The following is a 14110-nucleotide window of genomic DNA, read 5'->3' as shown; positions in this document are numbered from 1 at the left end:
GAGAACAAAATTGTATTGAGGATTTTATAGTCCATTTTAAATATAGATTTAGGGCAATAGGAGGCCAGGTCTGTGGGGTCTCCAGGCTCTCCAGGCTTTAATATTAGACCAGTGAAGCCTCTCGGAATGCGGTCAGGATAGTCTCAGTGTACAAGGCTCCCTGGTATAGCTTGGTCAGGTTAGAGTCCAAGAGGTGCGCATGTCTTGTAGAATTTGTCAGTGAAGCCGTCCATATCCGGAGATTTCCCTGTCGCTAGGCTTGCGATTGCCATCCACAAATCTTAAACCATGATACGGGAATCAGGGTGTTATGCTGTGGGGATTCAAGGGAGCAGGGAGGTGTCCACAAACTCTCATATAGCATTCTGCACAGAGTGTCCACTGTGAGGACTATGTAAACTCTTGTAAGAGGCTACAAAGGTGCCAAGGATTATGTGTTGCTACTGTAGATGTGTGCCCTCCAGTATGTAGATGGAGGCCACCAGGGGTTGTAGGGATTCCCTATCGGTTAGTCATGCCAAAAGGACGGCTAATCTGTATCCCTCAGAGTGCGAGTGGACAGTAGAAGAGGTGTAATTTAGGCAGCGTACGTGCTCTGTCAGTCTGGCATCCTCATCCTATTGTTGGGCAACCAAAGGGCAAAGAGAGGGATCTTCAAAGACTGGTCTTTCCAGGTCAATGTAGGTGCCTTCCGCTGAATTGATAGCCTGAAGAGTCAATTTGCACTCCACTAAGGTGGTGCGGATCAAGGGGTCTCTAATTACAACCTTAAAGGCCTCCCATTTGACCAAGAGTGAGGAGGCGAGCCCTTGTTGTCCTCAAAATATTCAAGAGCGTTATCGGAGATGGTAAAGATCAGGTCTTCGAAGGGCCACCAAATAGGGATAGGGACAGGGGCACTAACACAGTGTATGCTTGTCAATAGGGGGGGTGTGGTGCAAACTTTCCCTTCCAATGTAGCCTCTGATGGAGCTGGAAGGGCATGGTGTAGAGGGTCATACTATTCAATCAAGGTGAGCATAGACATTAAGGACTGGGGAATAGTGGGAGTAGAGCCTGATCCCTGGATTGTGGTGAAGTCAGATGTCTTCCAAGGAACAATGGTGTAGCCACAACATCGGGCTCTTGGTGTTGGCCTAAGCTACAGAGGGGGGGTGTGAGCAGTCTAGGGATGGGTATGGGACACAGTTAAAGTCCCCTCCCAGCAGCTATGGTCTGTGCATCCATTTAGCAAGGTTGGCCTAGAAGCAGTGGAGAAACTTTGTTTAGTTGAAGTTGGGTGTATAAAGGCTAATTATAAGGGGAGGGGAGCTATCAAGTTTAACCTCCAGAAGGACAAACCTACTCTCTTAGTATACGTCTTGGGATAGTACTCTAAGGGAATGACTGACCTCACTCATATCAGTGTACCCTAGCATAGGCATAGTAATTTGTGGCAATAATCTGACCCTCTTATGGAGTCTAGTATCCTCCGTCTGTATGATGTGGGATTCCTAAAGCGAGGCTTTGTGGATCTCTTTGTGCTGGAGGTAGGAGAACATTTGATAGCACTTGGCAGGCATCTGCATACCTCGAATGTTTCAGGAGATATTGAAAGTCTGGGTTCTTGGCATCCCACCCAAACTGTTCCTATTGGGGGGTAAGTCTGTGTGATTCCAGAATTAATAGAGTATAGAAGGGGAGGAAGCACTGGTGGGGATGGGAAACCAGCTCCTAGAGGAAGGGATATATGAACGAGAACAATATAACATAAAACAACAATAATACTGTGGGCAGAAGGTGCAGTACCAAATGTCCAAACTTTGAGAACAATCATCCTTGAGGGAGTGTGAGGCATATCGGGGAGTATTATGGCTGTGGTACCAGGTGAGGCTCCAAAGTTAGAGGAAAACATTGCGAACAATTAAAGAGTATTTGGATATGAGATGGCCAGGATGAGCCAGTTATCATAGGGGCCACAGCCCAAGGCTACGGTAATCGGCCTTCTGGGGAGTCACTATTGGGGGGTGAGTGATGATCATGGCATGGGGTTGAGATGGAGTCTCTGATGTCAGATCCATTCAAATGGAAACTAGAGGAGCCCCCGGACGGGTCCCAGAACGTGGCTGCCATGTCCAGCGCTAAGCAGCATTTGCTTTGGACCTGTTCTTGGGACAGGGCTGCCAAAGTGGAGGAGGATTTGCCTGATCTTCTATGGGCTTGGAGTTGTTGTCCACCGGGCCCCCAAGAGGACCTTCTCTAGGCGTCCCCGGGGGTGCAGAGCGACATCTTAGTTCAGCTGAGTTACAGGTCTCAGAGAGGTCCGAGAAGAGGTGAGTTTTGTTTGAGAGCATATTTGATACCAATCTCTCAGAGTTTGCGTTTGACCCCCAGGAAGGAGGCCCTTTGCTGTTTTCAGCCATAGTTTAGTCTATAAAGATGAGGATACAAAGGCTATTTCATAAGAGCATAGCACAGGAGATGGCATCCCAGTCCTTGAAGGATTTTGCAATTAATTTGTCCGGGGCGGGGCCCTGCAGAGGGCACCTGGCCAGCACGTTTGAAAAGAACAGGGGGAGGTCCTGGAGGGCCATGAGTTCTCTAAACCAAGTCTCTGGGTGGTCCACCATATTGAGGCCTTCTCTGCCCTCCAGAAGGCCAAACACTCCTATATTGATGTTCTGGGCCTGGCCTTCGGAATCCTCTTGCTATCCTTGAAGGACTTGCTATCCTCTAGTAAGTGCACTCTTTCAGTTAGATCCCCAAGTTGCTTCTGAGGTCCATGGTATGGAGCTGGAGTACAGTCAATGACTTCTCTGATTGGGTGACTAGTTCTGCAGGTTTTCTGTGGTCTTCCTTTTGGAGATTTTATGTCCTTAGCCGATTGCATCAACCTACACCTCTAGCTCTCGATTGCTTGAAGGACAGCATCTGGCTTGTCAGGGACTTGCAATGGGTTGCCGGAGTGAGTGACAGCCATGGTTAGTGAAAGCATGTGGGTGCTTGGTTTAGGGAGGTCTAGAGTGCCTCATCACTGAGACCAGTGGGGGGCAGGGGAGTCTGTGGTCCGCCAGTTGGGCAGGCTTGCTGCCCCGCCAACACATAGGGACCTCGAAAGGATCAGGGTAGCACGAGCAACCCGGTCCTATGGTGTGTTCTGCCCATTGTTTATGGATGTCCAGGATGAAATTAGAGGAAATGCGTGGAATCTCCCTGTGCATGCTACCAAAGAGTGGTCTAGGAGGAACCGTGCAGCGACCCTGAGGTGCCATCCCACACCTTCCTTACTTGCTGAGGATGTGCCATGGGGCACAGCAAATCGATGTCCAGAGGGACCCCTGGGATAAAGGCAATGGATAAGAGGGTCCCCAGGACCCAAAGAAAGTGACATCAGCATCCCTTGGGAAGCAGCAGTATTTTTCACCTCACGCACCATGATGTATGGCAAGAAGGGGGGCCTCCTTTCAGGAGAGGTCCAACAATATGGATACCTACCAGACGATGCTATAGTTTTTGCACATCATTCGGACGCTCATCACTAATAGTGGTGAGTGCGGTATTTTGGGAGTATAACACTGAGTGAATGGATGTGTTTTGAATGACTGTGTATGGGAGAGTTTATGAGTAAGGGGAGGACCTTCTAGTAAACTGTAATACACCAAATGTGATTAATGAACTGATAGATGCAATGGGAGGAAGAGTTGAGTTCACCATGATGTGTCTGTGAGAGGACTGTTGAATAAATTTGAAGATATGATTTCTGAAGGGGTGTTGTTTGAACCCAAAGGGACTTTTATTTAAAAATATGTCTTTATATGTTCCTCTTTCTATTAGATTACGGATATCTTTAGTTCTCCAAGGAGGGAGGGTACCTCCTTATACATTTTTTGTCCTGAAGAAGGTGGAACTAACAATTCACTACCACCGAAACGTGTCGACGCTTAATGCTACTGAATCCAACCACAAGAAATTACTAGAATGAATTAAAGTGTATATTAACCAGGATATGAACTTGACGTGAACAGTTGGATCAGGATTTGTAACAGCACTCCTAAGACTGTGCAATATGGTCTCCCCGTTAGCTCCAAATGGTTTCCCTTCCTTATATCCTACTATGAGGTTCTTTCATATGTGAGGTTTTAAAAAAAAGAAACTTATACACTGTTTTTATTGATTAAGAGGTTGCCATAACTTGCATAGTTTGTTTGGTTTTTAACACATTTTGTATGTTTTGCACTGTATATGAATTGCATTATATTGAATGTTTTTATATGTAAATCATTATGTTTTTAGTATGCCATTTTTCTTTATGCTGATAAACCCTCTGACGTTACATTTCAAATGTGGTGGTATTTTACCTTTAAGTAACAGGTCCTGGTTAATGTGTACCCTTTGTTTTAAGGCTTTATGAGTTTGAGTCAGTTTTGAATGATAGTGTCTTGAGCTTGTTTGCCCAAAGGGACATTTTTCACCCCTACTTTGCTCTGGTCCCTTTGGTTGGTGGGGCCACCTCTCTTCTGTAACCATGATTGCAGATGCCTCCAGTGCTCTGTTGGGAAAGCCATTCAGTCGCGTTCCTAAGAATGGTTGCTCACCGGCCGGCCAACAGAGTGTCCCCAGGCCTCCTCTCCCTCATTCAATCAAAGTAACCTGACAGTCTCTGGTCCTCACCCGCAGCCACGGGTCCAGGCACTGCCAGCAATCTGTGGGCTCTGTGAGTTGTGGCATTATTCACAGCCGTAGCCCCAGCAAGGAAACTCAGACATGCGACAGAGGCTGCATAGGCCACGCCGCAAGGAGCAGCTATGTGCTGGGTTACCCCGGCAACCAGATCGGGCTGTGCAGGTCCCTTCGGTGCTTCTTTTCATCCTCCATTTTTTACAACAAAGGGAGTTTGGCCCATGCGGACAGAAGTGGGGTAAGGGCCCAAATACTTTATGAAAAAGAGGAACCCACACTTCAACAAGTTTTACACCATTTAAATTTGGGATGAAAGAAGATAAACAAAGCTTAATATGTTTATCTGGGCGATTAGTTGCGCCGATTTATTTATCAATTTTATCAAAAAATATAGAAGTCACTTCAGTCTAGAGAAATCTCAATATCTTGAACGTACTCACCATGAGCGTACAACAAGAAACTTAAATCAAACAGTGCATCGTAACACAACAATTTAACGCATTGCATTATACTGAATGTTTTTATATGTAAATCATTATGTTTTTAGTATGCCATTTTTCTTTATGCTGATAAACCCTCTGACGTTACATTTCAAATGTGGTGGTATTTTACCTTTAAGTAACAGGTCCTGGTTAATGTGTACCCTTTGTTTTAAGGCTTTATGAGTTTGAGTCAGTTTTGAATGATAGTGTCTTGAGCTTGTTTGCCCAAAGGGACATTTTTCACCCCTACTTTGCTCTGGTCCCTTTGGTTGGTGGGGCCACCTCTCTTCTGTAACCATGATTGCAGATGCCTCCAGTGCTCTGTTGGGAAAGTCATTCAGTCGCGTTCCTAAGAATGGTTGCTCACCGGCCGGCCAACAGAGTGTCCCCAGGCCTCCTCTCCCTCAGTCAATCAAAGTAACCTGACAGTCTCTGGTCCTCACCCGCAGCCACGGGTCCAGGCACTGCCAGCAATCTGTGGGCTCTGTGAGTTGTGGCATTATTCACAGCCGTAGCCCCAGCAAGGAAACTCAGACATGCGACAGAGGCTGCATAGGCCACGCCGCAAGGAGCAGCTATCTGCTGGGTTATCCCGGCAACCAGATCAGGCTGTGCAGGTCCCTTCGGTGCTTCTTTTCATCCTCCAGCCATAAATTGCATGCTGATTATCTAATGGAGCTGATTAGTGGTGGATGGAGGAGCTAGTAGCCAGGACCATTCAGTTTAGCTGTACATCATGCTGGCTTCCCAAGCCACACAGCCCCAGCTCATCTAGAGTTCTTGATGTGAACAGTGGAGCATATGTACAAGAAAATGCCGGAGTGCAGTGCTATGCCAAATATGGCAGCGCCCGCTCCGAAATTTTCTAAACGCAGTGATGTGCCATATTTACAAAAATATGTTGCACTCCTGTGTTTCCCTTAATGCTGTAGCAAAACAACTGCCTAGCGCCAGCGCAGGCATCCTGTCGCCATGTCGCAAGGGTGCCTGTGTTGTAGGGGCGATTGATTATGTGCATGAAGGGACACCTTCCTGCACATAAACAATCAATAATGGTGATTTGCTTTTTCATAGACAGAGCAAAAACGAGGTGAGATTAAACATTTTTCTGCATATCACCATTCTAAGACCAGGTTTTACCTGGCCTTAGTTTGTGGTGCAGCCACAGCCTTGTAAATCTGGGGTAGTGTCAAAAAGCAAAGGGTGTTGCTGTTGAATGCCAACAGTAACACCCAAGCCCGTCCCTTTCCCGTAGTGGAGTGTGGCGGAAAGGGGTATATTTACAAGGTGGCGTTAAGCCAAGTTAAGTGGCTTAGCACCACCTTGTAAATATGGGGAATGGCACAAGGTCAATGGAGTGTCAAAATAAGTGACGCTCGTGTGGTGAAAGGGGCTTGTAAATATGCAAAACCAAAGGGGATAATGGACGGAGTGTTGAACATTGCAAGCACTCACCCCCAATCAACTGATCTGGGTTTAATCCATCATCATTCTTTAACTCACTATGCCACCCCAGTTCAGACATGGCCATATGCAAATCAGTCTGACCCTGTGCCTCATGGGAACAGTCCAGCCCGAACTGCCAAGCCATGTCTTCCCTTTACCGTAAACAAGCATCCTGGGACCGGTTTCTGGCTAATCAGCCGTCATCAGCCAGGGTAGCTTGAAATATGCCCTAGTGCTTCATATGTGAGAAGGGTCACAGTGATTTAAATTTGTATGTGTTAGAAAATCACATTGTTTCCTTCAGTCTTATCTTCATATTCGCTTACACAAAATTACAAAAAAGTCCTAAAGTCTTTCTCCTTTTAATATTCACTCTCTCACCCATTGTATAAGAGTCACTGTATGTGGTGTCATGGCATCGCAACGTAGCAGATCAGAGTACATATTATTGTCTGGTTTTACTAGATTGTGACAACAGTATAATAAAATACGTTTTTGTAGGCTGGAGCATTTTGAAAAAACTTGGGGGCATATTATCAAGAAACAGCGTTAAAATTATCGCCACTTTATCGGCAGGAAACTGCTGCTAAAGCGGCGATAATGAGCTTGATAATATGCCCTTGTGAATTCCCATAGAAGCCCATGTTCTGGCGATCATTTTAACGCCGTTCTTGATAATATGCCCCCAAGAGGCTTACTATGCAGAGTGAGTTGCTTTAAGCATGTAAAGCAAACAAAAATTACACAGAGTCATCTGGGAGAGTCCCATTTTGAGAAGAGAGCATTTGATGTCAAAATGAACAATCCACCACAACATGACATAAGAAGCATGTCATTTAAACTAGTTCAGTCAGTAGCGAAAGTAGTGTCATGAGCCATTGTGAAAAACGCAAAAAACACGATAATTGCCATAGTTTATTTCAAAACAAATTGACAGATAAACAAAGTTCGCTCTATATAAAACTACGGGGAAAAAAAGTCAATACCTTTATACAGTGGCCTTGCGGTTCCTCTCCAAGTGATGGTCTGTTCAGACTGATAAGTAACACGCTGCAGGGGCGTGACATAGGCCCCTGTGGCACAAGGGCCCCCCCAAATCTTCAAGGGGGCACCACTCAGTCAAAGGTTAATGAATATATGGGAGACTTGGGATACCTCATAATGTTTTTCAATTTTCTTTGTTAAATACTGTTTCAAACTTCCGGCATTTCTTTTCTGTTCATTTAACATAGTTCAATATGGTTATTCATTTGAACAGGAAAAACAAACAGTGAAAGTGATTACAAATATCATTACAGAAGCAAACAAAATCTGCAACGAATACAAAGAAGCCGGGGCATGGAAGACAAGACTCGGGTAATATGCTATGCTCTTAAATATTTCAACCAAGAACAGTTAGCAAATCAGAATAAGTCGTTATTTTAAATACTGTCACTGGCATTTAACTGAAAATAAAAGGTGTGTTTGTTGATATTAACAAAAAGTGCTTAAGAGTGCAGCAATTTGCAAAGTAGCTGCCTCTGGTGCTGTGTTCACACATGTGGATTTGATTGTTTGGTCGAGCATGTTTATTAGAGGAAGGTGAATTATGGGTGAAATTGTGAAGGTGGTCTTTAGTTCAGATTGTTGGGTAGAAGATGCTGTTGGCCGTTGTATGATTACCAGTTGTGGCGTATCGGTGGCCTGGTGAGTGCATGCAGAGACATATTAAGGATTTTGGGGGCCCTGGGCAAAACTTATTTTGGGGTCCCTGTTTGAAACAGTTTTGAGTTCATGATCCAGTTCCATCTCTGTCATGCCCACTTTGGCAAGGTCACTGGTCACTGACAGCACATAGTCACATTGGTCCAAATTCTAAAAGTGTTTACATCTAATATTCAGCAATAGTGATGAGGCGTCTTTAATATTGTAACACAGCAGCAGCTCACTGATATTGCAAATAATCTCTGTGACCCCTCCCATTTGTGCAATGTGAGTTCTGTCTTGCTCTGAACATGAAGCATAATCACAACAGTTCTCTGTAAAATGTCTGACCCCCACACATCACCCACTTTGAAAATAAATTAAAGAAAAACGGCATTTAAAAAATGTATTGAAGAACTTTTCAAGGTCATCGGGGAAGACTGTCTGCAGACCAGAGCTGGCTCTGTCAGGGGGCACCCTGAAAGACTAGGGGCCTGGGCCAGAGCCCATTTTGCCCATGCATTAAAACTTCTCTGAGTGGAAATAAAAACAAATCCATCGAAACTCGTCGATGCATTTGTGAGCTCAATCCAAGGGTCAACTCAGACGTGTAGATGCAAGATTTATTATTGTATCCAAGCTGTGTTCTGAAGTAATTTCCCATAGGGTATGCTAATGTAAATGACAAAGTGTACTGTCTAAATTTTATTTCTGCCTCGGCGTTATGCTGGTTCATAACATAAAGTAGAGTATGTTTTGATCATTTTTGAATTGTAATAATTGTTTCAATAATTAGTGTAACAATATAATTGTGACATTTAGTGTGCTACAGAAAAATTCGCTTTTGTTTTTAATATCATTGGAAAGATATATTTTTAATAAAATAAGTTTTAATATGTCAAATAAGTGCCTCACATGTGATATAAGACATAGTGATTTATTATGTAAGACAGTAATATATTGTGAGACAGTTGATTTTTAATGTATGAATTATTTGTATTGTGTATATATTTTTAAATAAAATAATTGTTACAATTTTTTAACTTCAGTTTTATCTAATTTGCTTGATTTGTATGTTCTAACATAGGTTGTGGCTTGTTTAGACAAGGTCTAATGAAATAAAGGGCCTAATGTGATAAGAGTATGTGCTTAAAGGGAATCCTTTTTTAGACAAGTTGTGTAGATTCCCTTATAACCTGAATCTTATTAAACCTTCCTTTCACTACTTCACACACCTGTGACTCTCACATCAAGGGAGCAAAGTGCAAGTGGGTAATTAGGTAAGGCTCAGAATGCAGGGGTATTATCCAATTTTCATATCTAAAATGTGTAATAAAATTGTTTAATGACACTGTTAGGACTGCAGGCACCAGAGTGTGGAATCTCATAGAGATCAGAGAGTGGTTATGGAACAGTTAGTTTGCTAATTGCAATGTTTTTTCTGTTTGTGGGTTTGTTTGCATTAAAATTTCCCTCCCTACACCATTCCTCCAGTATTCCCCATTTTATGGCCACTCCCCTTTCTTCCTCCCACACTTACTACTAATACGTTTTCTGTGTCTATGGCGATCTTTACCACCTTGGCAGAGATCTCAACACAGGAAAGAGAGGAGAGTTGGAGGTCTACGGCTGTCAGTTTGTGAACAGCATCTTGAGGGCGTAAATTGTACTACTGTAGTGCAATTTTATGTCCTAAACATGCAGTTTGTGATGTTGGGAGTTCTCTATAGGGTCTACTGCAGTTCTCCCCTATGTTAGCCTAACTGTTGGGTGTAGGCCGCATTTGCTTTGCACACGTTACAAAGTAACACGTTTGTTTTTGCCACATTATTATTTTAGAAATAGGCTGCACATGTTTTCCGTTATTAAGCTATTCTGCTGGGATTAAGTCTGAACATTAGGTACAAGGTGGAACAACACTGTGCCCTGTTTTTTCTCTGTCATCTGTCAATAACACACCTAACACATAGACATTGTTAAATAAGAACAATTGGTTCTGTGGGATATGTGTCAATTGCTTTGCTATATTGTAAGTATAATACTTCTTTATATACTTCACTCTTTCCGCATTTGAGGAATGATGTGTACGGACACACACAACAATATTCAATTTTGAAAAAGTTCTTCTTATTATGACATTTTTTTACACATATAAATCAATTTATGAACAGTGGCTGTCAGGAACAAAAACAAAGAATCACATACAAAGTGAAATATTTAGTGACTAGTAGTGATTAATGTTGGTCGTGCTATACATAAATAAGTATAGATGACGTATTTACAAATATAGAAACACATAGATTTTCATCATTCCATATTTGCAAGATTTAGGTCACAACAATCATATTATTTTCTTTTTTCGAGCTGTGGCTTATGATGGACGGATTGACAAAAGTAATGTCGGTGCGGCAATGAAAGGCCATTCATTGCCGCACTGAGACGGATTCAGACCTCCCATCTAAGCTCGCACAAGTGATCGCACAGCTGGCACATACCTCAAATCTCTTCACCGGCTGGTGAAGAAAACCTGTAATAATTACATAAGAATCCTCCAAGTCAGGATATCTGAAAACAGGGTGTTGGCTGACACCGAAACATCCTACGGCTACTGAAGAATCTTCTAGCTGTCCACGTCCTCAGACTGTCGCTCTCTCATTGTCCTGATGAAGACCCGCCCCAGATGCAAATAAATCTGCACTAACGTCTAGGGTTGAAACGTCGACGTTACTTTTGTCAATCCGTCCATCATAAGCCACAACACGAAAAAAGAAAATAATATGATCATACCGCAAATGCGGACAGAGTGAAGTATATAAAGAAGTATTATACTTACAATATAGCAAAGAAATTGACACATATTCTACAGAACCAATTATTCCTATTTAACTTTAATAACCAGGTTCTGAGGGTCACTGGGATAGCCCATTATCTTTAATAACACATAGCAAAGAGATCCAGCTGCTGGTTTTCAGAATGACACTTCTTATCTTATAACCCAATATTTGCCATTTTGAAAATAGAGAGGAGAATTTCTTGCAGAGGAAAGACCCCGTGACAAGCGTACCAGCCTTGCAGAATCTGAGATGCAGACCAGCTAACAGCAAATACCAGGTTTGGACACCCTGCTCTAATTCCAGAGCTCCAACGCTACGACCCAGCAGCACTCCACGCACTCAACCCAGGCTGCAACAACAACTTCAAGCTAGCATCACCAGCCGACACCCATGGACCCTTCAGCTGTCACCGCTGCCGGCACACCTGCAGCACCGCCAAGAACACGGATCCAGCACAACCCGCCCACAAGAACACAACCAAACCGAAGACCCTGCAATGCATCCTCCTCAACGTCCGATCCCTCCACAAACACGCAACAGAAATCTGGGACCTCCTCGACAGCACCACCCCAGACGTAGCATTCTTCACCGAAACCTGGACCAACACCACCTCGGGACTGGACATCGCCATCGCCATCCCCCAAGGATACAAGATCTCCAGGAAGGACCGCCCCATCCACCCAGGAGGAGGAATCGCCATCGTCCACAAATCCAGCCTCCGCCTGAGCACACTCCCTGACGAGTCCACAGAACTGATGGAACACCTTCACTTCAAGATACTGGCCAGCCCCACCGCCGCCCTCCGAGGAACCCTCATCTACCGACCCCCTGGACCCCGCGGACCCTTCGCCAACTCCATCACGGACATTATCTCCCCGCAGGCCTTCGCATCCACCAAATACACCCTGCTGGGAGACCTCAACTTCCACCTCGACAATCAACTGGACCCCAACACCACATCCCTCCTGGACAACCTCCACAACATTGGACTCCGCCAGATCGTGACCGAGCCCACGCACTCAGCAGGACACACCCTCGACCCCCTCTTCACTACAGGAAACTCCATCACCTTCAGCCACACCACCAAACTCCCATGGACCGACCATCGTTGCGTCCACTTCACCTTCAGAACACCCACCATCCACAGACACCAGCACCTGCTTCCACAAAGAAACTGGACCAAAATCACCGATGACCAGCTCACCTCCTCACTCAACAACTCCACCCCAACCATCGCGGAAAACGACGACCCCAACACCGCAGCACGAACCCTGCATAGATGGATCGCGGACAGCACCAACACCATAGCCCCCCTCAAGAAAAACAATACCCGTGCCAAGAAAGCCAGATGGTTTACCACCGAACTTCGAGAGTCCAGGCGCACATGCCGCCGCCTTGAAAAGGCCTGGAGAAACACCAAATCCACAGAAGCCCACAACAACTTCAGAGCCGCCACCAACGCCCACCATCAACTCATCAGAGAAACGAGGAAAAAAGCGATTGAAGACAGAATCTCCACCCACGCACACAACAGCAAGGAACTCTTCAGCATCATCAAGGAGTTCGCCCAACCCACCAGCGAGTCTACCGACATCCCTCCCTCACAAGACCTCTGCGACAAACTCAGCATCTTTTTCCACCACAAAATCAAGAGCATCTACGACAACTTCGACGAAGACAACCAACACACTGAACCCTCACCAACCACCCCCGACACCCGGAAACCAGCGATTGATGACTGGACAGCCCTCACCACCGAAGACACACTGAAGACAATGAAGTCAATCCACTCATGTGCCCCCACGGACCCCTGCCCCCACCACATCTTCAACAGAGCCGCCAACACCATCGCACCCATGCTCCGCCAAACCATCAACCGCTCCCTGGCGACCGCCTCGTTCCCTGACGACTGGAAACACGCCAAGGTCAACCCCCTCCTAAAGAAACCCTCAGCGGACCCCACCAACCTCAAAAACTACAGACCCATCTCCCTGCTCCCGTTCCCAGCGAAAGTCATCGAGAAAGCCATCAACAGCCACTCGCCACATTCATTGAAGAACACAACATCCTCGACTCCTCCCAATCCGGCTTAAAAAAAAACCACAGTACGGAAACCGCCCTCCTCCCCGCAACAGACGACATCCGCACCTTACTGGACAAAGGAGAAACAGTATCCCTCATCCTTCTCGACCTATCAGCAGCGTTCAACACAGTCTCCCACCGCATCCTAATACGCAGACTCTACGATGCAGGAATCCAGGACAAGGCCCTCGACTGGATCTGCTCCTTCCTCTCCGGCAGGACGCAGCGGGTCAGACTCCCCCCTTTCCTCTCGGACCCCACACCGATCACCTGCGGAGTCCCCCAGGGCTCCTCCCTCAGCCCGATGCTCTTCAACGTCTACATGGCTCCACTTTCCCCCATCGTCAGAACCTACGGACTCAACATCGTGTCGTATGCAGACGACACCCAGCTCATCCTCTCCCTATCCAACGAGCCCAACACCGCCAGACGCAACTTTCGAGAAGGCATGGAAGCCGTCGCCAAATGGATGAAAAACAGCTGCCTTCAACTAAACACCAACAAAACAGAAGTACTCATCATGGGCCCAAACCCCGACGCCTGGAGCGACACCTGGTGGCCCACCGCCCTCGGAAACCCGCCAACCCCCACAGACCACGCACGCAACCTGGGAATCATCCTGGACTCCGAGCTCAAAATGGACCGCCAGATCAACTCTGTCTCATCTTCCTGCTTCCACACCCTCCGCCTCCTTCGTAAGACCTTCAAATGGATCCCCCTCGAACACCGAAAGACAGTCACTCACGCCCTGGTCACCAGCAGACTCGACTACGGCAACGCACTCTACGCCAGAATAAACAAAAACCTCATCCGCAAGCTACAGAACATCCATAACGCCGCCGCAAGACTGGTCCTCAACCTGCCAAAACACTGCCACATCTTCCAGCACCTGCGCACACTCCACTGGCTCCCCGTCGAGGCGAG

At 45.8% G+C, this 14110-nt stretch overlaps 1 protein-coding gene across 1 annotated transcript in view; it reads left to right on the top strand.

The window, feature by feature from the left end:
* Positions 1–14110, top strand: part of LOC147727460 (vitamin D-binding protein-like) — a 254538-nt gene that overhangs the window by 223858 nt on the left and 16570 nt on the right. Inside the window, exon 6 of the mRNA XM_086961531.1 lies at positions 7846–7943. Coding sequence (XP_086817657.1) covers positions 7846–7943 — 98 coding nt within the window. The remainder of the gene's footprint in view (positions 1–7845; positions 7944–14110) is intronic.

Source organism: Lissotriton vulgaris, chromosome 3_1 (assembly GCF_964263255.1).
Source record: "Lissotriton vulgaris chromosome 3_1, aLisVul1.2, whole genome shotgun sequence".
Taxonomy (NCBI): domain Eukaryota; kingdom Metazoa; phylum Chordata; class Amphibia; order Caudata; family Salamandridae; genus Lissotriton; species Lissotriton vulgaris.
Note: the sequence above shows the minus strand (reverse complement) of the source record. Positions and strands in the feature narration are given on the sequence as shown.